Source organism: Typopeltis vanoorti, chromosome 24 (assembly GCF_054136105.1).
Source record: "Typopeltis vanoorti isolate ZY-2024b chromosome 24, IOZ_Tvanoo_1.0, whole genome shotgun sequence".
Taxonomy (NCBI): Eukaryota; Metazoa; Arthropoda; class Arachnida; order Uropygi; family Thelyphonidae; genus Typopeltis; species Typopeltis vanoorti.
The window spans coordinates 7,829,857-7,853,691 of NC_143572.1; the positions used below are offsets into that span (position 1 = coordinate 7,829,857).

The 23,835-nt window shown below is 35.1% G+C and overlaps 1 protein-coding gene across 2 annotated transcripts in view; it reads right to left on the reverse strand.

Moving 5' to 3' along the window:
* LOC150092910 (GTPase Era, mitochondrial) overlaps positions 1 to 23,835 on the reverse strand; it is a 178,329-nt gene that overhangs the window by 4,286 nt on the left and 150,208 nt on the right. For both annotated transcript variants that reach the window (XM_090413965.1, XR_016550443.1), the window contains exon 10: positions 6,704 to 6,784. In XM_090413965.1, coding sequence (XP_090270091.1) covers positions 6,704 to 6,784 — 81 coding nt within the window. Of the gene's footprint in view, positions 1 to 6,703; positions 6,785 to 23,835 lie in introns of those variants that run through there.

The window sequence follows — 23,835 nt, forward strand, 5'->3', positions numbered from 1 at the left end:
ATGGCCCGTGTTTAAGCAACAGGGTGAGATGACGTGGAGGGAGCGGAAATGGCTATGCGCACGCATGAAATCACAGTGCTGAAGCAAAGACCTGGATGCTCCCACAACCAAGCAAGCCAAAGTAGCTTGACTAGCGTCAGCCTTCGATACACAACGCAACGCTCAATTATTGCCGCGCAAGCTTAAAACGTCTTCTGTGTACAAAAATAAAAGTCTAAAAAATAAAATGGAATGCTTATAAATGCATGCATTTATTAACAAATAAATATTACTTCTTTCTCCATTAATGAGCTTGCGCAGCAAGCATGGAGAATTCGCTACTGCATGTCACTGCAGCAAATGGCTCTAGCTTTATGAGTGTTAATGCTTATATTATGCCAAATTTTCTGTGCAGGATAGCAGCATTAATATTCAACTATCTGTCACAGTCACTATATTCCAAGAAAGCACTTTGCTTTGTGAATTTTCCGCACATAACATTTCGAAGTGCCTTCAGGAAATCTAGTGGTTTAAGTATATCTAAAAAAAAGTAAACACTGCATGCTTTCAGTTTCTACCGTGAATTTTATGCTGGAGTTTAATGTGTTCAAAACTTACACATTACAAGAAGTCTTTCTACTGTATCCTGAGCAGTGTGACCAAATAGTAAGAGTTTTAGAGGTGAGGAGCTTAAAACGTTTTCCCCAAACTACTCCTCAAAAAAGTGAGTAAGAAAGGGTAAGAGCAGAATAGGCAGATCTATAGGCTTAGGCCCAGCACTTGTACCACCCCCCATATCCTCTTGCAAACATCATATTTCGTTGCGGCGTCTTTTTCATTTTCCTTCAAAGCTTCTTTTTGAACTTTTTCTGAGTCGTCTCTGTGCAACATCCAGCAAAGCAATAGTACACCATCATGTTGACATTCCACCTGCCCTGATACCTTATTTCTATCTCTTTGATGTCTTGGTGGAATCGCTTTCCTTGATCTTCGCTGACAGTTCCCAGATTCTCAGGAAAGTAGTCTAAATGAGAATTGTTTAAAGTGCATTTTTAAGCTCATGGAGCATCCCAAATCCTTGAATTTCTTCCACAATCATTTTATAGTTGGGATCCTTGTGATTTCCTAAAAATTTGGTCACCACCTCTTTCAAAGCTTCCCACACTTCTTTTTCAACAGTTGCCATTTTTTCTTCAAACAGTTCATCCTTCATAAGTTTCCTGTGGACCGATAAAAATATCTTCTTTCAATTTTGCTGTAGATAATCCCGGAAATTTTGCACAGATGTATTTAAAACGCTCTCCTTCTTTCGACAAAGCCTTGACAAATTGCTTCATCAATCCCAGCTTTATGTGAAGCAAGGGTAAAAGGATTTTTTCCTGAGTAACCAAAGTTTTGTATAACACATTTTTACTTCCAAGTTCTAATGTGACTCTTTCTGGCAATTCCTTCTTGATCCAATGTTTCTCTCGATCTTGGCTGTCCTACTCGCACAAAAAGCATGGGTATTTTGGTGTATCCTCTTTGTTGTCCCAAAATCATAGATATGACTAAGATCACTGCAAACTGCTCATCCATGATCATTGTACTTAAGTTTGCTGAGAATGAAGGCTAAATTTTCATATCATTCTTTCAAATGCACGGAATGTGCTACTGGTACTGAAGCATACTTATTGTAATTATGGAGAAGCACAGCTTTGAGGAATCGATAAACAAACTCCAATCAATGACTTCATATTTTACGTTGAATTTGCTTATCAGTCTGGGAATATCACTACAATAAACTAAATCACCTTCCTCTGAAAAGTAAGGAAGAAAATCTCTTTCTCTATATCTAAACCATGAGAAAGAAGTGCCACGGACTAACAAATTCTTTTCGTTTAGTCTTGAGCCCAGCAGTTCTGCATATTCCTTAGGAAGGCCCAAGGCGATCAGTTTGTGAAAAATGCTCATCTTTGTATTTGTTGCCATCATTGAAATCTTCAACTTCTTCATTTGAATCACTGCTGAGTGGTTCTAAAATTTGTGGAGGTGTTGGCACGGATATTTCAGGACCATGTTCCACTGGGTGTATATTGCAGATGATAAATTAGGATAGGAAATGCCTTTTTTATTTTTCACATTAAAACCTCGAACATTCAAAGAATAGAAGTATACAGTAATCAGTATGTTGCAGGGTTCCTGTCATACCATGAGAATTCCAAAACGGAAAGATTTTTGTTCTCCCTTCGATTGCCTTCTAAAGTTCTTCTACACAAATGGAACATACTATATGCAGTGCCCATGCCTTATCTAAGTTACCAAGTTTCATCCCGAAATATGCATAGTACACTTTTTTCACGAAATCTGTAATGTTTCTTCGTTGTTGTTTTTTTTTACTACTAACTCCCTGCATATGAAGTAGAAAATGTTAGGTGAATTTTTGCAATATTTTGAAGCCATTACAAATACTACTTAAAACACAGTTAAACTAATTTTACCGAATGCCATCAACACTATTACACGACACTACGTAAAAACAAAAAATCTGCAAACACATTAAATCTTCACACTAACTTAGAAAATATGCCACCATTCGGAAATATGATTAGTAGTCAACAACCAAAGTTCAACTAAAAAATCACACAAAAAAATGTAAGTGTCTGTGACAATAGGAAAGTCATCCATTATCTTGGCAAATCAGATTCAAAGTAGCCACCTGCACCCTCTCCTATCTTAAGAATGAGAAGTTTCATGGAAATTTCTTTATTTACCACAAAAAGGCACTTATACAACTAATTAGATATAAAGAAAGGAGAATGAAAATAAATACTAATGTGCTGAATTTAAATCCAAATATTACTAATAAAAACGATAAAATTAGAAATTGGGTAAAATTGGTGGGTGATGGAATTTTTTCTGAACTCAGCACTTAAAAATCTATAAGAATCAATTATTACTTCTCAGACAACTTTTCCATCACAGGCCTGTGTATTCTTCTTTTTATAAACAATTTTCCTACCTGATTATCTTTATGTGAAATCATATCTAATTCAGTGCTTGTTTTGTTTCTCCTTCTATCTTTCTGTCCATTGGTTGCCTTTCTTTTTCCCATTCCATTGTTGTCTATCTAATGATTTGTGTTAGTCTAGATATTTCCAAAGTCAATTTATACTTTTAGTTTAGTTTTAAAAACAAATATCACTACAATAAAAAGAACAAATATCTTTTAGTTTCCAAAATAGCATGATTTTGTTCACTGGGACAAGCCCCCCTGTTGACTATTTCACTAGAAAAGGAGAAATGCAGAAAAGCCAAGCTACTGAACCACTTAACATTCCTAAAAAGGTGTAGGGATTTCTCTATCATCCCTAAATTCCTTATCATCAAAGGACATATTCAATCCATACAAGCCTAAAGAATTTACCAAAGGACTTCATTGGCACTACTCAGGGAAAGAATCCAACACATCAGGTATGAATTGAATATAAGTGATGTTAATTGCCGCAACTATTTTTATGACATTTCTAATAGTCTAGATTACATGACCTGGAATAATATAGACAACATGATAGAACAGAGCTATGAAAAAACTTTCCAGTCAAACAAATTAGAAAATTTGAAGAATTTTATAAGAAAAAATACCAGACACACAAAGGCCTCCCAGATAAAGTGATTTTCAACATGTCGAATCACTGCCTTTCCAAACATGAATCAGATATCCTAAAGAAAGGTTTTAACTTTTCAATCACTCCAAATTACATTCCTAAAATGGACTTTATGTGTGGAATTGAAAAAAAGTCTCTACCCGCTACCAGAAGCTGTAGCCAACGATATTAGATTCCAAAGCACTATTATCCTAGCAACAGCAAAACAACCAAAACTTAATACCACGCCATATGATAGAAAAGCTATTCGGAACTTGAGGAAGAACAAAGAAATAATAATAACTAAAGTGGACAAGGAGAATGCCACTGTCATCCTAAACTCAAAAGACTATTTCAAGAAGATAAACGATTTACTATCGGACAGTTCAACATACAAAATTCTCAACAAAGATCCTACCACGAAGAACCATAATGAGACAAACTTCCTGATCCGCAATATGAATACTTGGCCCGAAGAACTAAAAAGAAAGCTTAAATCCTCACATCCCATTACTCCTAGACTGTATGGGGCACCTAAAGTGCATAAGGAAGAAGTGCCACTTCGTCCAATTGTGGATGGCAGGTCCTCTCCCACTTACCTATTAGCTAAACACCTAGCTAACTTACTTAAGGGAAAAATCAGACAAACAGAATCCTACATAAACAGAATCCTACATAAAAAATTCTCAACAATTTGTTGACAAACTCAAAAACGTGAAGATAACACAAACAGACATAATGGCCAGTCTAGACGTAGTATCATTATTCACGAATGTACCAGTAGAAGAGGTCATGAACATTATCAAAGATCTCTTTCCTGCTGATATTACAAAGATGTTCAAGTACCGCCTACAATCAAATTTCTTCTAAGTTAACAACAAGATATACCAACAATTAGAAGGCCTAGCCATGGGCAGCCCTGTCACCACCATGTGCAGACCTTTTCATGGAGAAATTTGAAAATGAAATCTTCACCCAACATTACTCCTAAACCTTCATTATGGTGGAGATATGTGGATGATATCTTCATCATATGGCAGGACAACATGGAAAACCTACATATGTTTGTCAATAAAATCAACTCACTCCACAATAAAATCAAATTTACTCTAGAAGTAGAAAACAACGAACAACTATGCTTCTTGGACATACTAGTTAAAAGACAAGGCGACAATTTCAAACTGTCTATTTACAAAAAACCTACGGACACTGGACGATATCTACATTACTCTTCAAACCATCATAGGTCACATAAACAGAGCATCATCTACATGTTGAGAAATCGAGTCAGAAACTTTATCTCCGATGATGAAGAAGTTCATGCAGAACTGTCCCAAATCGCTATAACACTATCGCAAAATGGTTATCCTCGAAACATCATTAACAAATTTCTATACAAAGATAACCAACAAGAAAGAACAGTCTCCCAGCAAATTTCAACAGCAGTCATCCCCTTCATGGGCTCAATTTCCACCAAAATTGCAAGATTGTTAAAAGCCCATAACATCAGGATTGTATTTAAACCAACTACTAGCATCAGATAGGTGCTAAGATCTCCTAAGGACAGTGTTCCATTTTATAAATATCGAAGTGTGTATAATATTCCATGCACATGCATGGAATATTATACACAGCAGTAGTGCTACGTATAGGCAGCAACCTAAACAGAAATTAAGAGCCATACTGAATGATACTTGGAAAAAATCTAATTAATTCTCTCAATCCAACAGAACTACCTTACGCGAATAATCATATTACACGTTTGCATGTAACGAGTGTTCATGATACTTAGCAGAAAGTCACGTGAAAGTGTTACCTTAGCCACCTAACAGGTACTAACGTTTTTTGTATTCTTAAACCTTTTTTTGTACTGTGCAAGCCTTGAGAAAGCTAGTCAATTACTAGCGAAACCGGTAGGCAATATTGTACGAATTAAATATCTATGGTCAGTTTATAAATAAGTCTTATATTTTTTAGTACCTGGAGAGTGAACGACTATTCTGAGTATCAGCGCTTCAAACAAAACTCTGAATTTAAATATATTTGGCCTCAAAAACTGCCAAATTTTGGGAGACACTATAATATGAAAAAAAAAAAAAAAAAAAAAAAAACACCATGATTGTATCCAGAAGGTGCATTCATTCGGGCTTAATATTTCATATGTTTACTTATTTCTGCTCTGTGTGATTTTGGGATTACATTGTAATTGGATTGCTTTAACTTTGAGAAATACTGATAATATAATGCTTACTTCTTTTCCTCCTGTTGTGTATAACTTGCAAAATAATAAGTCCTCTTGGGTACATATTATTACAGACAATAATGAATTGCTTGTGCCTCTTTATTTAGGCTGAAGGTAGCAATTCTGGACTAACTTGTGTTAACCATTTCAATGATCAAAATAAGATCAAATCTGATGTCTCAATCAGTGTATTAAATGTGCCAAACATGTAGTCAATTTCCATACAATTTAAAGGACATCTATTAGTATAGAAATTTCAATAAAGCTCTGTAAATATGTCTAAAATAAATAATACAAAAATTATGAAAAATACATAATTTTTCTGAATATAAAAATTATGTTAAGAATCTTGGTGAAGGATGCCAAAATGCACTCTAAGGAGTTCCCATCAAGATGTAGACCACCAATGTAATGAAAGGAACAAAAAATTTCCATGTTTGGCCCTTGGGAGACCAGGTTTCTGAATTATGTAAAAAATAAATTTAAAAAAAGTTAATGAAAAAATTTCTTACACCTACATACAGTAAATTATTACTGTATGTAGGATAAGGCTTTTGTGGATTCCTATCTACAAAAGTCAGAAAACCTTTTGTCCATTGAAATCACTTAAAATATTAAAAAAAATAAATTAGCATTTTTTGTATTTTATTTCAGTTTTGAAGTCATAAAATAAGTGACTAAAATCATGTTTGTTGATTATGTAACTATTTGTATAGATGATTGTGGAAAAATGGTTGCATTGAAGACTACAAATGGCCAGAAAATGTACAATTTATTCATCTGAGTAAGATGAACAGAAAAACAAATGTAAAGATATTTATAATTTTAAATATTTTAATTATTTCTTGAAACTCACCGTGTGATATGTTTTTTTGCTCTTAACATTCATAACAATTCTTAAAAGTCCTGAAGGCTCAACTTCCCACATTTCTATATCCTAGAAGAAGGTTTATATAAATCCAATCATTTATTTAGTTTTCACAGCTATAATCAAATTAGGAGAAAAATTATTAATTTTAAGGATATCAATTGCAAAAAGATTAAGGATTTTTAAGGATTAATTTTTAAAAGTGAACAGAATATGATATGTCATATGGCACTCAGCATAAATAATACAGTTCATGTCTGTTTAAACTTAGTTATGTCTCGAAATGAAACTTCTGTGGTGTGAAATTTTTATTGCTATTTATCAAGAATCACATATAAATATCAGTGAATAACTAATGACTAGTTTCATACATCCTCTCATTTCCTTAGATTTAAAGATGCTGCCAAAATGCTAAGGTGTCCAAACTCAAAACAAAAACCAAAGTCTCACCTTGAACCAGCTTTTGTTAACACATATCAAAGACTTACATAGCAATGAAGATGTTTATAATTTGTCTTCTAGATGACATATGACAGAAGTTACACAGCTCATCACTACAATGAGCCACACGTCTGATTGAGGCTATATTTAACATCTTGTTTAATTATACCTTTTTCTAATTTAATCTGAGGATGTACACGAAAGCATGTATATGAAACTCATCAACCAGTTCTCTTCCTTCTTATGTTTATGTAATGTCTTGTATGTAAATAGTGCCCGCAATAAGTATGAATGCCTTGGAATAAAAAGTTGTTACAGTTTAATAAATGCCTTGCACTATTTGGAGGAATAAAGTGCTTCATCCACTTAGTTTTCCCCAGTACACAGGATGGATCATGGCTTCTAAACTGCTTAGGCACAAAACAAAGTTACTGTATTGTTATCACCATCAAACCTACAAAGAATTAAAAGACTCGATACTATCTAATTGACAAACATAAGGGAATCTGGTTTATTCAAATTATGCATTATACACTTGATCCCCTCTACAGCAAATTCCAAGATCCAAGAAATAGTCTTAATTGTTAATATAACTGGAATTCATGGTGGCAAAATTATGGAGACAAGTACCATGTTTACGTAATAATTTTAATTTAAGATAAAATAAAATAATTATTCTGGCCAATACATAAACATATTCTTCTACCACCAGCACAACACAAAAATTAAGTCATTAGCATCCTAAAAAAAAAAAAGCCTTAATTTGCTCCAATGAACAAGTGTTGAATAATAAATGTTAGATAATAAATTAAACATTTATAAAGAATAGCTACAGCAGGAACATACTCGACAGAATTTCTCCACAAGATTACACTCCAAAATAATAAAAAAATTACTACAATAAGGCCAGTCATTTCATAGTTAAAGGAATATATCAAAGAAATATGCTGTTACACTACATTTAAACCACTGAAAAAAATTTAAGAGAGTACTGAGCAAACTCTAGAGTTTGTTCAATACACCCTGGTATATATGAAATCTGATGCTCCTGTAACTTACCCATACATAAGCACATTAAATAGACTCACATCAAATTCAAGAAATGAGAAATCAGGATTTTCTGATCATGTATATGAAATGGCATAGAAATGTTTGGAAAGGCACCCATTTGTTATATAGACAAAAACCTAGTATGAATAGAAATTCTAAGCTTTTGAGATGTTAATCAAATCTCTGGATCTCAAAATGAATGATCAGAAATCCAATTCTGGATTTTTGATAGAAATCCAGAATCGGATATCATTTCCAACCAACCTACCTAACAATAGAATGACAGATCCTCAACAATAAGATTTCTGGTGCTTTTTAAGCAAGAAAAAACTCCAGATAATTAATTCCAGCCAAAGAGACAATTGATGTAATATATAGATATATATATATTTTTTATTTTGTGGGTATTTTTATTTATTTTTAATTTTATGATACCATATATCAGCTAGAGTAATGTCTGATCAAGGTAGCAACTGTAGCACACATACTGTATGAATTAATATAGTGGAGTTCTTCCACCACTGCTGTTTAATCTGTTCATTAACGATATAGGGAAGGATCTAAGTGGAACAGTTTGTAAAAATAATCATAAAAAATTCTGAATATTTTTACGTATTAATTATGCTTGTTAGTTTTTGTTTTCATACACGCAGTGTCTGCACTTGTGATGTGTTCGTTATGAAAATGTTATATTAGAGGTAATATATAAAGAAGTAAAAATATTGAAGTACTTACTAAACTGATTATTTGTGTTACTTATAAGAAAGTTTGTTGTATTTTTAAATGTTGAATTTTGTGTTTGTAAAAGACTTTCTTTAGCGCTGATGGATACAGCGAGTCAGCCATTTTATTGCAGTACGTAGTTTCTGACTTTTGTGAAGTGCGCATGCTCCCGGAGAGAACTTGATGTGTGATTGACAGCTGACAAGGAAAGCGTTGCATATCCAAGTTACAGTTGTAAACAAGAGTGCGTTCGGAAAGTTTTTAGAACACTGGCCGAGGAATATTCAAGTTAGAAGGAACTTGATTTTTTGTGTTCGGCAGTCAAAAGAACTTTCATAATGTATTCCGAAAAGGGAATAGTGAAAATAATAGGTTTCAAGCAGGAATAAGTAATGAATAAAAGGGAAGTCTTGAAACTATAAGTTTTATATAAATTTGGCCGGTAAATATTCAAGTTAGAAGAAACTTGATATTTGTTTTTGTGTGTGGCAGTCGGAAGATATTTTATAGTGTATTCCGAGAAAAAGGAATAGTGGAAATAATATGTTTCAAGGAGAAATAAGTAATGAATAAAAGGAAATCTTGAAACTAAGTTTTTAAGGTGGAATAAGTTAAGACTGTCAATTTAGTATTGTGAATGAAAGGAGAACCTGTTGCTTACATTCTAAAGTGAATGTTTTTCTTAGAGAAAATATTAATAAGGAAGTTCTATAAGTATTAAGGATGCCTGAAAGTGAATGTTTAGAAAATATATTGATTAAGAAGATTTATAGGTATTAAGGATGCCTGATCTGATGAGTATTGCTACTAAAAGGAAACAAGATTTAGTCAAGAAGACTTTTATGTGTGTTACATTGATTGATGAAAAGGATCCTGAAAATGAAGTACAGAGTATAACGTATAACTTCTGGAAAAGAGCCTTAACAGAAAGAGAAAAAGACTATGAACATTTTTTTTGTGATTGTGAAAGAAAAAGTGTTTAGTCTTAAGAGTAAGTTTATATTTTTAAATAAGGCCTTGGATCCATATAATCTGTAGTTATAGTTATGTATTATTACTAGAAGTGTATATATATTGTTTTAGTTTTATTAAATGTGTTTATTTTGTACTTGGTATTCAGTCAATGATTAGTTGGATTCTGAAAGAGTGAGTTAAAGTCATTGCACCAATTGGAGTGAACTCTTTGTGCAAATATAATAACATATAGGGACACTCGGAGTCAAAATAAAAATAATTGTTAGTAAAAGAGATTTATATAATAAATCACCTCATAAGTATATAGTATAATTATTAACAAAGGCATAGCCGGTAGACAAAATAGTTAATATACTATATATATATTATATAAAAAAAATATAAAAAATAACAAGTTCATTTGTTCGCTGATGATGCAAAGTTGGGTAGGGCGATAGTGAATGCAGAAGATGTCGAAGTCTTGCAGGATGACTTAGATAGATTGGAGTTCTGGGCTAAGGAGAATGGATGTCAATTTAATGTGACAAAATGTAAGGTTATGCATTTTGGGGTGAAAAGATTAGCAGCAATATACCACATTGGTGGAATTGTACTCCAAGAGATTGATGAGGCCAGGGACTTGGGAGTGTTGGTGGATAGGGAGATGAAGTTTAGGGGGCACATTGCAAAAGTAGCTAAATCAGCTCATCAACTCACTTGGTTGTTGAAAAATACCTTGACGAGCAGAGACAAGCAAGTTATTGTACCTCTGTACCGAGCCCTGATAAGATCTCATCTCGACTACTGTGCCCAGATTTGGTCACCTCGGTTCCTTCTTGATGGGGAGGAGGAGGTGAAGAGGATCCAGAGGCGAGTGACTAAGATGATAGCAGGTCTATGGAATGAATCATATGAGAACAGGTTGAAGATTTGTGGGTTGCAGAAACTAGTTGATAGGCAGAAAAGGGGAGATATGATTGAGACATTCAAATTGCTAAAAGGATTCTATAGGATTAATTCAGAGGATATTTTTGAGATCAGGACTGGTGGTGGGAGAACTAGGGGACACCTATGGAAGCTGGGCAGGGGTGTTAGAGCTGGGTTCTTTACTTTTAGAGTGGTAAATGAGTGGAATAAGCTGCCAGAATCTGTTGTGGGTGCTATGACAGTGAGCGAGTTCAAGGCAAGGTATGATAGATACTGTGAGAGAATGTCGTATAGTTGTGTTAGTGTGGACATGATGTTTAGGGCCTCCCTCGATGAGTCTAAGGACTCCCTGGAGTAGCCCGAAATAATAATAATAATAATTTCCATGCCTCTTGTGTTATGTGTGTACTCCTGATGATACAAATTTCATGATATGAAGTGCAAAATGTTGAGCAACTATTTTATTTTAAACTGAAATTATTACTCCAACATGGTAGTTATCTTCATAATTTTGCCATAATAAAAAAAATAAAAATAAAAAAAACAGTTTGTCAATAGAGGCAAGTTTGCTAAACTGCATTTCTATTAACACACAGTACTGCTGTCATGGGACTCTTTTTTTTTTTTTTTTTTTGATATAGTTGACTATAGTGAGTGTTGATAACATGAGGAAAACAGAAAACAGATTAATTATTCACATACCAAAAAACGGCATAAAAATACAACCACTGACAGCATAGACCTATTTTTTGTGATTTACTCCTATTTTTATTTTTCTTCGATACAAATACATCCCAAAAGTTTTCAGATGCTAATACTTTTTATAATTACAAATGGAAAACATTATTCAACACACAAAACACTGCATTCTGTGATCTGCTACTAGGCCATTTCTTTTAATTCCAGGAATTCGAGATCATTATAAAAAGTGGCTATAATAAAAAAATAATTCACAAGATCCTCCACAAAAACACCACTAAAAACAAAAAAGATTTTAAGAATGCCATATGGCAGAGCCATTTCAGAAAAAATAGAACACTACACAAATACAGCATCAAGACTACCTTCAAAACCCATGACAAAATTAAGAAGTCTACTTAGTTCTTCCAAAGATCCTTGTTAAAAAGTTGTTCTATCGTTATATCGATGTTTTTCTACTTTTTATATCTTTATACTCAATTAGTTGTTTTACCTTTAATTTATTCTTATTTAAGACTTAATTTTATATCTAGGATTGTTTCCTCTTCGGATACTGGCAAATTTATATTTTGCTGCACCAGCCAGTATCCTATAGCAGAAAAGATCCTTGCTCAGGGATACAATACTAGAGTCTGAAGATCACCTACATAATATCTTAATTTAACTGCCGTATAGATTCGGATTATTGCAGTCGTGACCTAAATCTATATTTTATATTCACTCTCTAAATCCTTCCCGCCAAATAGGTTCTATTTTTATAAGTGGTAATTTGGAATCGTAATCAGGCATGACTCAGGTTCAGGAAAATATGACGTTTATTGGAATATCTAAAACACAATACAAACTCATACACTTAATTATGTTCAATACTAAATAAACTCGAACTAAGAGATTAACAGATACCAACTAATTAAAACTTATAAGGCATGCTAAACACAGTAATTACACATTGGGATATAAATCAAATAATAATAAGTTAAACTAAATTCTTTCTAGCAGTATTACTCGTAAGAAGAAACTATCAACCATTCTAATGTTACTGAGACACTAAATTCTACCTTTCATATCACATCAAGTTAATCCTATCACATACAAGTTACAAAAGATCTCTCCTAAACAATTCTTCTTACTCACAAACGAGGTTAACTTTCTAAATAGTGACTGTCCACAGAGTTCCTTACTATAAAGTTCTTAATTTCACAATCGTAAACAATCTTCTTTCTTCTAATGAACATTCACACAAAATTAGAGCAATAGCACCTTACCGACTTTTTTCTGGATATTTCTCATCTATTTTTGGCTGTCTATATGCCAACATAGGAGTTACGCTATCTTCATTCTTTCTGCCGGAAACGGACTCAAAATCTTTGCGTTTCAGGAACAACTCGACGGGGGCTTTTCAGCGATGGCCTGATTCTGCTAGGACTGGAATTTTTCTTCAGCTTTGCATAGAATCCAGCTTCATTTCTTTATGAACGCTCGCTGCCCGACATCGCAGACTTCACCCCCCCCCCCTACGCGAAACTGCCCACCAACTTCCGAACCACCCAACAGGAAAACAAGAGAATGCACACGATCCCTTTGGCTTATGCTTCGTTTCTATGATGCCGATATACTCAGATTCATGGAATTCATGGTTACGTGATTTTCCGAATAAGCTATTCCCGCCAGCGTTACACCGTACGCATGTAGCTTTAGGCCTTCCAGGAATTAATACTTAACAGCTTTATGATGACTCACAATAGATTTTACATAGCTTAAGTAAGGCTTATATTTAATTCATATTATCCCTCTTTTTTAAGACATACAAAATGAAATATCAAATTAATCACAATAGCTTCAATATAAGGTGCTTAAACAAAGAATACAAACTTTTACATAAAGTGAGGAAGTTTCACTTTTAATTACAACTGATGTGCAGGCATTTCTCTATGTTTGCAATTTTTATATGTTAGACCCTAAATGAATGATTTCTTTCCAAGATTCCTTCATTTAGGATCTAACATCCTCTTCCACACCTGGCCCACTTAGGGGTTTACAAAATCCTGTGTACATGTAACCTACCCTATATAGGGGAAACAGAACACAATATACCAATCAGGAAAGAAGAACACAAGCAATACATTAAATACCTCCATTATGGTAAAACCAGCCTATCAGACCACATACTCCATACATACAATAGAATCGACTGGAAAGGCACCAAGTCCCTACACTGCACCAAAACCTGGTTTGAGAGGAAATTTAAAGAAGCATGTGAAATGATTAAAAACAATCAAAACCTGAAAAAAAAAATGGACTAATCATTCCAAGAATGTGGAGGACCCATCTGCAACCATTATAGCAACCGGAACAAGCCCAGAAGGAAATCTTAATACGAGAGGACTTTAGGAATGTTTATTGTAGTTCTGTTTGTAATTTTTTTTTAAACTTTATTTTATTTTATTTATTTTTTTTTTTTAAACTTTATTTTATTATTTTTTCTCTTACTAGAAGTCAGGCTAGATAACAGATTGATAAGAAGCTTAGATTCATTTTACCTTTGTAGAGTACAAGAGCATGTAGCTTGTTTTCTTATACATATGTATTTTTCTGATGATGACCTCAATACAGAGGTCGAAACATCAATTATTAAGTAAGTACAGGCAGCCCTCAGTTTACACCTCAGTTCTGTTCCTGAAAAAACGGGTGTAAACTGAATCAGCATAAAACGAACCCAATTTTAATGGAAGGTATGAAGTTATGTTCCATGCAGTCAAAAAATATGCACATGAAGTATGTGTAACATTATTATATTTAAAGCTTTGATAATACATACATATATATATATTTGTTAAAATAAAATTATTAATAACGAAAACAAAAGAAAATTATATACAAAAAAATATGAAACTTCGAAAAGATATTACATATTTCTATGTTGAACTTCCTGGTTTCGGATCACCTGCATTTTCTTTTAAAAAAGTATCCAGTGTTAACTGCCTAGATTTTCTTTTTCTTTCTTTAAGGAGTTCAGTGTAAGGTCGAATAGATGCGATTACACTCCTTTTCATTTGCACTCCGTTCCCAATCGTGGTCCATTTCGCAGAGTTCATCAGTCAATGTCTCTATGCTTGCAAGGATACGCTGCAAATCGGCCATTTTCATATCTTTCAGAGGACCTTCTTCGTTTTCTTTCTCCTCCTTTCAATGTTGAGTTAATTGTTCAGCTAATTCTTTTAAGTCTTCATTGGAAAGCAGTTTATCATGGCTCCCTAAGACTTCTCTCACATCTTCAGCTGTAATATCGTACAATCCCACATCTTGCGCAAGCATGGTAACATCTTCAATAACATTCTCCTCTTGGTCTAATTCCTCGAAGTCGTGCATAAATGCTGGAAGAAGTTTTCGCCATGCTCCTTTTAAACACTTTGCTGACACGTCGTTCCAAGCTGCCTCGATGTTGTTAATGCCCTTCAAAATATCGAATGACCACCAATAGTCTTTAATAGTTTTTCCTGAAGTGTCCAAGACTCTTACCATTTCCATAAATATTATATGGAGGTAATAGGCTTTGAAGATTGATATAATCCCCTGATCCATCGGTTGCAAAAGTGATGTGTTTGGTGGCATGTAAACAACCTTGACATCCAATAGTATTCTTACTTCGGCAAGGTTTTGAGGATGTCTAGGGGCATTATCCAAGAGAAGCAATGCCTTGGCTGGCAAATCATTTTCTTTACAGAAGCGAAGCACGGTAGGACAAAAATAATTTGTGTACCAATCTATAAAAACATCTTGTATAACCCAAGCTTTCTTGTTTCATTTCCAATAGACTGGTAGCATGGCTTTTAGACCCTTGAAGGCGCGTGGTGTCTGTGAATGGTACACCAACATTGGTTTAAGCTTCAAACTTCCAGAGACATTTGCACCCAATAAAAGCGTAAGTCTATCTTTTGCAGCTTTAAAACCTGGAGAGGAACGTTCTTCACAGGAAATGAAGGTGCGTGATGGCAATTTTTTCCAGTAGAGCCCAGTCTCATCAACATTAAAAATGAGATCAGGGGGATAACTTCCTTGTTCTACACAGGCTTGATATTCTTTAGGAAAAGCAGCCACTGCTGCAACATCTGCACTTGCTGCCTCACCACATAATTTGACACTGTGGCACTTACTTCGAGACTTAAATCTCATCAACCAACCTTTGCTTTCTAAAAATGTTTCTTCACCTCCATCTGTCTTTTTAAGATCCTCAAAATTTTTTTTCCTTCTCAGTTATAACAGCCTGCATCACAGGAATGTTTTTCTGATTCAAGTCATCCACCCATAATGATAATAATTTTTCCATTTTTTCATGAAGTTTACCCCTGCTGTAACGTACAATTTTGCATTTAGTGCTGCCATAGATTGTTGCGCAGACTGTTTTATTTTATCTGCATTTTTCATAATTGTAGCAAGTCGATGGAGGTAAGTTCATACTTCTGCAGACATTAGCACGTATCTGCCCATCTTCCATTCTTCGAATCACCTCCATCTTCATCTGAAGTGTGACTCATTTCCGCACTTTCTTAACACCAAGTTCTGCTAATTTTTCTGCACTTCTATTATCAGACATGGTATGTAATCATGTACTTTATCAATTTAAATATGTATGTACATAAAAAAAATTAAATAGAACAATTAGGTAGATTCAACATTAAAACTAGGTTTGATACATATATGTCGTAGTAGCTCAGTAAACACTCAAACACTAGAATGCCTGCTAGCGTCGTTTCTCAGTCAACCACACTACAGTAAGAAAGCACGAGCAGGCAACTGCCATTATTGTGAATAGGCGTAAATTGAACCACTGTAAACCGAGGGCTGCCTGTATTTATTTTAACACGTGTGTTTTGTCTCCCTAAATTCTTAACCATGAATGCATGCTGGTACAAGGCCCATGCTCAAAGTGAAGAACTTGAAACGTCGGTCTCAACAAAAGCAAAATTCATAAAGTGCCACCTGTCCAGAAAATGAGATTGGTAGAAACAAGTAATAATTATGAGATGGCAGCAAAGCCAGGCTATACGTTAGGTAAAAGAAAACTATTTCCAGATATTTATTTCTTACATCCAAACAAACTATGTATGGTTTGATATTATCACTTTGGAGGAATATCTACTTTTAGTATCAACTTTCATTTGTTCTACTGCTTAAATTTTTTAACCAACTTAATTAATGAAGAATCACATGTTCTGTCCAGAACAAATATCAGGAGTATCAACTTAGTGAAATGGAATAAGACAAAAATTTTAATTAAAAATTTAATTTTTGAAAAGAAATAATTTATGCACCCTTATGTACAATGAGTTCAAATATGAAAAAAAGCTCATGCAATCATAATCACACCTTAATAAATTTAGGAGCTTTACAGATAAAGTGGGCTAGTCTATCAAACCTTGTTTAACGTGGTTTTGCTTAACGCGGGATTTGATTAACGAAATCGAGGCAAATCCTTGATATACGTGGCAAGAGTTTTGATTAATGGGCCTTTAAATTTACCATGCAAAAACATGCAAGTCACGTGGTGTGAGCATGAAGACGTCATTACTCACATGCAGCCATGCTCCCTGAGCCTGAGTGCCAGCCAGTTACTTTGCTGCCAGCATTAAGAGTGGGTATATTACAAGCTCCAGTTGTTCTGCTGTACGTATTTACAAATTACTTCTTCATAAATTTTATAGCCCATTAATCATGTCGAAGAATAAGAGCAATCCCACAACCAGTCATTACATGAAAAAATGAGAGGAAAGTAATTACCTTAGATACAAAACTTGATATAAGTTTTGTATTTAAGTAAGATCAAAAGCAAATTTGGTTTTAATGAGTCTACAATATGGACTATTTTCTCCAAAGCTGATGAGTATTGCGAGCAAGGTAAAGTTGCATCTGCAAGTATGCAATGCACATATAACGAGAGTGCTATGATGGTTGAAATGGAAGCTCTGTTGATTATTTGGCTGGAACACTGCAATCAAAAGAGAATTCCAATTAGTGCCTATAATATCAAGGCCAAAAGCTCTACGCCTGTTTTCAAGACTAAATATAAAGAAGACAATTCAAAATTTGCAGCTAGCAAAGACTGGGTTGAAAATTTAAAATCTAGGGCTGGACTAAAGAATGTGAAAATAACAGGTGAAGCTGCAAGTGCTGATGAAGATGCTGCATCCACATTTCCTGCTGAGCTGCAGAAAATTATCGAAGAAAATTATTACGATTGCCAAATTTTCCAATGTAGATGAAACTGGCCTCTATTGGAAAAAAATACCATCTAGAACTTTTATATCAAAAAAGGAAGCAGCGCAGCCTGGCTATAAAGTATCAAAAGATCGCTTAACTGTTATGCTTAGAGGGAATGCTAAAGGAGATTTTAAATTGAAGCCGCTGCTTGTCTATTGAACTCAGAACCCAAGGGTTTTAAAAGGATGTAACAAGAACTCTTTAACTGTAATTTGGCAGGGGAATTACCCAAAGTCTATTCAAAGATTGATTTAAGTCTTATTTTTGCCCGGCAGTTGAAGCTTATTGCAAGAGAAATAACTTAGCTTTCAAAACTCTTTTGCTTTTAGATAATGCACTTGGTCATCCAAATTCTCTTAATGATCTGTGTGAGAATGTGAAAGTTTTATTTTTCCCACCAAATACATCACTGCTGCAACCTCTGTACATGGCATCATTGCAACTTTCAAAGCCTATTTTCTTAAAAAGATATTCTCAAACAACAATGGGAGAAAATGTGATTACACTCCAAGAATTTTGGAAAAAATTTAACATTAAGCACACAATTGAAAACATTCATGACTTGTGGGAGCAAGTGTCTTCCAGTTGCATGAAAGCTCTTTGGAAAAACATTTTGCCAGAATGCGCTAATGACTTAGGTTGTTTTCAAAATCCTGTAAACAACGTGACTGAAGAAATCATTGCAATTGGTAAAGACCTTGGTGTTGATGCAGAAGATGTTAAAGAATTATTGGATTCAAATTCAAAAGATTTCAGTGACAACGATCTTCTTGAAATTGAACAACATGCATATGACGACAACGAATAAATGGAATGTAAAGACGAGGTTCCAAAGGAGATAACAGTCAAAGAACTGGATGGAATATTTCGCAGTTTAGAATCACTTAAGCAGCAAGTAATGGATATGGATCCAGATGTTAATCGAAGAATGCTTGTTTGCCGAGGTCTGGAGAGTCATTTTGCTTGTTATCACAGAATTTATGCCGATAAGAAAAAAATTAAACTGTGCAAACGACTCTTGATAACTTCTTTTGATAAAAAAAAAATTGCAGTAACTTTGCATTCATTTTTTATCTTTCCTAAAAGAGTACCATATAAAACGAACTATTAATACAGTAATCGATCATGGACGAATTGTACTTTTTACCATTGATTATTATATTTGATTAACGCGATTTTGATATACATGGTAACATCGGGGGATTAATTAACTGGTTAATCGAAGGATGGGATACCTGTATATCAATGACCTACTTCAATTGACCCCTAACTCAACACGCAGTTTTGCAGATGACAGCACTCCTCCTTTCCGCTTGATATATCTTAATTCTACATAAATCACCTCAACCTACATAACATCAACCATCAATTCTGATCTCCAAGCCATCCTCCAATGGGGTTCAGATAATCTTTGACAACACTCTAATTTCCAGACAAGATGAGATTTCTGGAATCATCCTGACATAAACACATCACAACCATTGCATCCTCAGCTTCTAAAAAACTAGGATTTTTCTTTCACTCAAGACGGTGGTTCACCTCTGAACAGCTGCTAACCTTATACAAATCACACATCGACCCAGCTATTGAATACTACTCTCACATGGAGTGGGGGCTCTAAGGGCTCCTTCAAAATTAATCAGATTGATTAATAACCCATTTCTTACCAACTTCATTCCTCCCATTTTTGCACAGACATTTGGTTTCTCGTAGACTTTTGGTTTCTGCAATACGTGTATTCTATAAATATTTCAATTGCAAATGTTCATCTGAAATAGCGTCAACAATTCCCTCCCACAGTACTAAGTCCATTGGAACATGTGCAGCTACCACCCAACATCCCTTCACAGCACACCTTGAAACCCACAGAACAAGTTTCTATTCCTCCTCCTTCATCTCTGTTACTGCTGTATTGTGAACAGTCTTCCTGCTTATGTGTTTTCCAAGAAATACAATATATAGGCTTTTAAATCAAATGTAAACAAGTTTCCCCTTTCTTAACCCGCTACCCATATACGGTACTAATGTACTATAGGTAGATTAACCAACCTATCGAGTATGCACTCAACAGAAAAAAAATAGTGTTTCTCTTTTCTTAACTAAAATAATTCTAGTAATCAATGTATCAAATTCTGTTTGACTAAATGTCGATGGTCAGCATAAGCTCAAAACAATTTAACACCTATGCAGAACATGTAATACATAGATACAATAAAAGCTCTATTCAAAAATGAAGCAACAATTATTTCATGCTGAAAATGCTGGAAAATCATGAGTGTAGAATGAACAAGCAATTTTAAATGAAGCAGAATACAAGAGAAATAGAACTCATTAACCAACAGGTCAAGTGCAGCAAATTATTATTATTACAGGCAACTCCAGGGAGTCCTTAGACTCATCGAGGGAGGCCCCAAATCTTGTTCATCACAACTATTCGACATTCATACAGTATCTATCATACCTTGCCTTAAACTCATTCCCTGTCACAGCATCCACCACAGACTCTGGCAGCCCATTCCACTCATTCACTACTCTAAAAGTAAAGAACCCAGCTCTAACACCCCTGCTAACCACACTTTTGCCCAGCTTCCATGGATGTCCCCTAGTTCTCCCACCACCAGTCCTGATCTCAAAAATATCCTCTGAATTAATCCTATAGAAACCCTTTAGCAATTTGAATGTCTCGATCATATCTCCCGTTTTCCGCCTATCAACTAATTTCTGCAATCCACAAATCTTCAACCTGTTTTCATATGGTTCATTCCACAGACCTGCTATCATCTTGGTCACTCACCTCTGGATCCTCTCAACCTCCTCCCATCAAGAAGAAACCTAGGTGACCAAATTTGGGGCACGGTAGTTGAGATGGAGTCTTATCAAGGCTCGATACAGAGGAACAATAACATGCTTGTCTCTGCTTGTCAATGTATTCTTCGGCCCAAGTGATTTGATGAGCTGATTTGGCCACTTCTGCAATGTGCCCCCTAAACTTCAACTCCTTATCCATCAACACTCATAAATCTCGTGCCTCATCAATTTCCTGGAGTACAGTTCCACCAATGTAGTAAACTGCTGCTAATCTTTTAACCCCAAAATGTATAACCTTACATTTTGCCACATTAAATTGATATCCATTCTCCTTAGCCCAGACCTCCAATCTATCCAAATCATCCTGCATTCACTATTGCCCTACCCAATTTTGCATCATCAGCGAACAAATGAATTGTTCCTCTTAGATCCTTCCCTATACCGTTAATGAACAAATTAAACAGCAGTGGTCCAAGACCAGATCCTTGTGGCACACCACTAGTCACAGGCCGTCTTGTGGACTCTACTCCTGAATAAACCACTCTCTGATATCTCTCCATCAACCACCCTCCTATCCATCTCACCAACCCTATATCCATCCCCATATGCTGCATTTTACTGATTAGAATTCCATGTGGTATCCTGTCAAAGGCCTTAGCAAGGTCCAGTAGAATCTCTGTAAACCCATTACCCTTATACTCTTGCAAAGTGCTCGCTCAGTAATTCCACTATATCGACTGATTCGGTTACCTCCCTACCCTTAGCATTTTTTAAAATCATTCTGCCATGAACATTTTTCCTTTTACTTGCAACATACTGAAAAATCTGTTTGGGATTCTCTTTAGCCTGCATGGCCAATTTTCTTTCATAATCCACTTTTGCTTTTCTTACCACCCTTGTTACCTTCCTGGCCTGAGCTTTATACTGTTCCTGCACCTGCTGGTCACCTTTCTCCTTAAATTCCCTCCACAATTGTTTCTTTTTTTGCAGCTCAAGCTTAATAGTGTTATTCATCCATTTAACCCCTACTTGATTTATTATTCGGACTCTTGGTATACAGTCAACCATTGCCTCCTGCAAACACTTCTTAACCACCTCCCATGCACTATCAACATCCAGCCCTTGCAGTTTTACACAGCATGGCACTGAACCAAGCACACTCCTAAGCTTGTCATACTTTCCAGCCCGGTAATTCCACATGTACCCTGTCTTAATTGTAAATTCCACTCCTTTAGCCACCTCCCAAGTCAAGACCTTATGATCACTCTCACCAATTGGTGGCAACATGGTCATGTTCATTACAGCCACATTCTCAGATGCAATTACTGGGTCAAGCACTCTCTGCCCCCTAGTATTTTCCACTACATGCTGTCGCATATAGTGTCCCTTAATAACTGCATAAAATCCAATTCCTTCCTCCCATGTGCCCTCTCCTCCTTCCAGTCAATGTTACCATAATTGAAATCACCCATAATAATAATAACCCTCCTTCCACTCATTTCTTCTATTTGCCTATGCATACTATCCCCACCATCTATTCCATCACCTGGTCTATAGCAGCACCCAATTGTATATTTTGTTCTGCTAGACTCTATCTCATACCAAATAGTCTCAAATGTGCGCTTTTCTCTATCCTGCAGTTCAACTTCTATACTCCTTTTTAGAAGAAACACACGTATAAACCACAGTGAAAATTATTTAATTGTGTTTCTTCTAATTATGAACACACCACAGGTTTCGTTATTTAAAAAAGTTCTGTACTCCTTGGCTGCAACTCATCAGCTATCATCAATAACACTCCTCCCCTCTTTTTATTCTCCCTGTCACTCCTGAACACGCTATACCCGTCGCATTCAATCCCACTAGCTTTATCATCTTCTGTCAGCCATGTTTCACTAATACCAACAACCTGTGGCCTGGAAGTGCCAACCAAGGCCAAAAACTCTTCCTTCTTTTTCCTAATACTCCTGGCATTAGAAAGGTAATATCAAACAATTAAAATATGAACCAGGCAGGTATCCCCATTCCATGTTCAGCCTCAACTAGATGCTATGTTGGATTAGATATATGAGATTTACAGTACTGAATATACTACTGGTGCTTGCTAATATTTTTTTTTTCCCCACTTCCAATGAACAACCAGTCAGTCTACCCAAAATATGATAAATTAAAGAATGAATTAAAGAAAGGTGGTTCAATATTTTTTCCCCCATGGAACGTCCATATGTTCAGTCTGTCCAAAACATAATAAATTACATTAACAATGAATCTGATAAACACTAGCAATGGAGGTAAAAGTAATTATTTTATGGTGGGTGTGAACTACCAGATTTAAGGTGGCCATCAATGTTCCTTAGGAATCAGTCCTAGAACTACTGTTGTTGAATCTATACATTAATGATACTGGGAAGGATCTGACAGATGTTCGATTGTTTGCTGATAATGTAAAGACAGGCAAGGCAAATAGTGGTGTTACTGATATATAGCACTTACAAAAAGATTTGAATAATCTGCAATGATGGATAAATAATAAAGGCTATCAGTTCAATGTTACTAAGTGTAAAGTTATGCACTTTTGAATACTGTACAGTAACATGGTCAAGTGTAATGTACCTGGTCTATTGGCATAATCAGAATTCCAATGGCATATTATATAGGTGGGATTATATTACAAAAAATTGAAATTACAGAATTTTGGAGTTATGGTGGACAGGCAAATGAAGTTAAAAGTAAAACACGCAAAAAGTGCAAATACAACTCAGAGAATAACTGCAATGTCAAAATGAATATTGACATTGATCAAAGTGCGTAGATTAACAAAGATGATATCAGGATTATGGAATGTACATTACGAGAACAAGTTGAGAGTATGTGGAATGCAGACACTGGTAAGCAAAAGAAAAGGGTAGTATGATTGCTGTTAAGTTCTATCAAGTCGTTTTTGACTTCTGGTGATTCTATGAACATACGTTCTCCATTCAGATCTGTCCTGCCATATCTTTCAGAATTTCCAGTTGCTTCTTTAACTCCATACACCCATCTAATTCTTGGTCTTCCTCTTCTCCTGCTTCCGTCAACTTTAGCAAGCATCATCATCTTCTCCAGACTGTCATTTGCTCACATAATATGTCCAAAGTATGATAATTTTTGCTTGATGATCATAGCTTCGAGGGAGCAATCTGGCTTTATTCTGTCTATTACTGATTTATTGGTTTGCTTTGCAGTCCATGGTATTCTTAGTAAGCGTCTCCAAACCCATA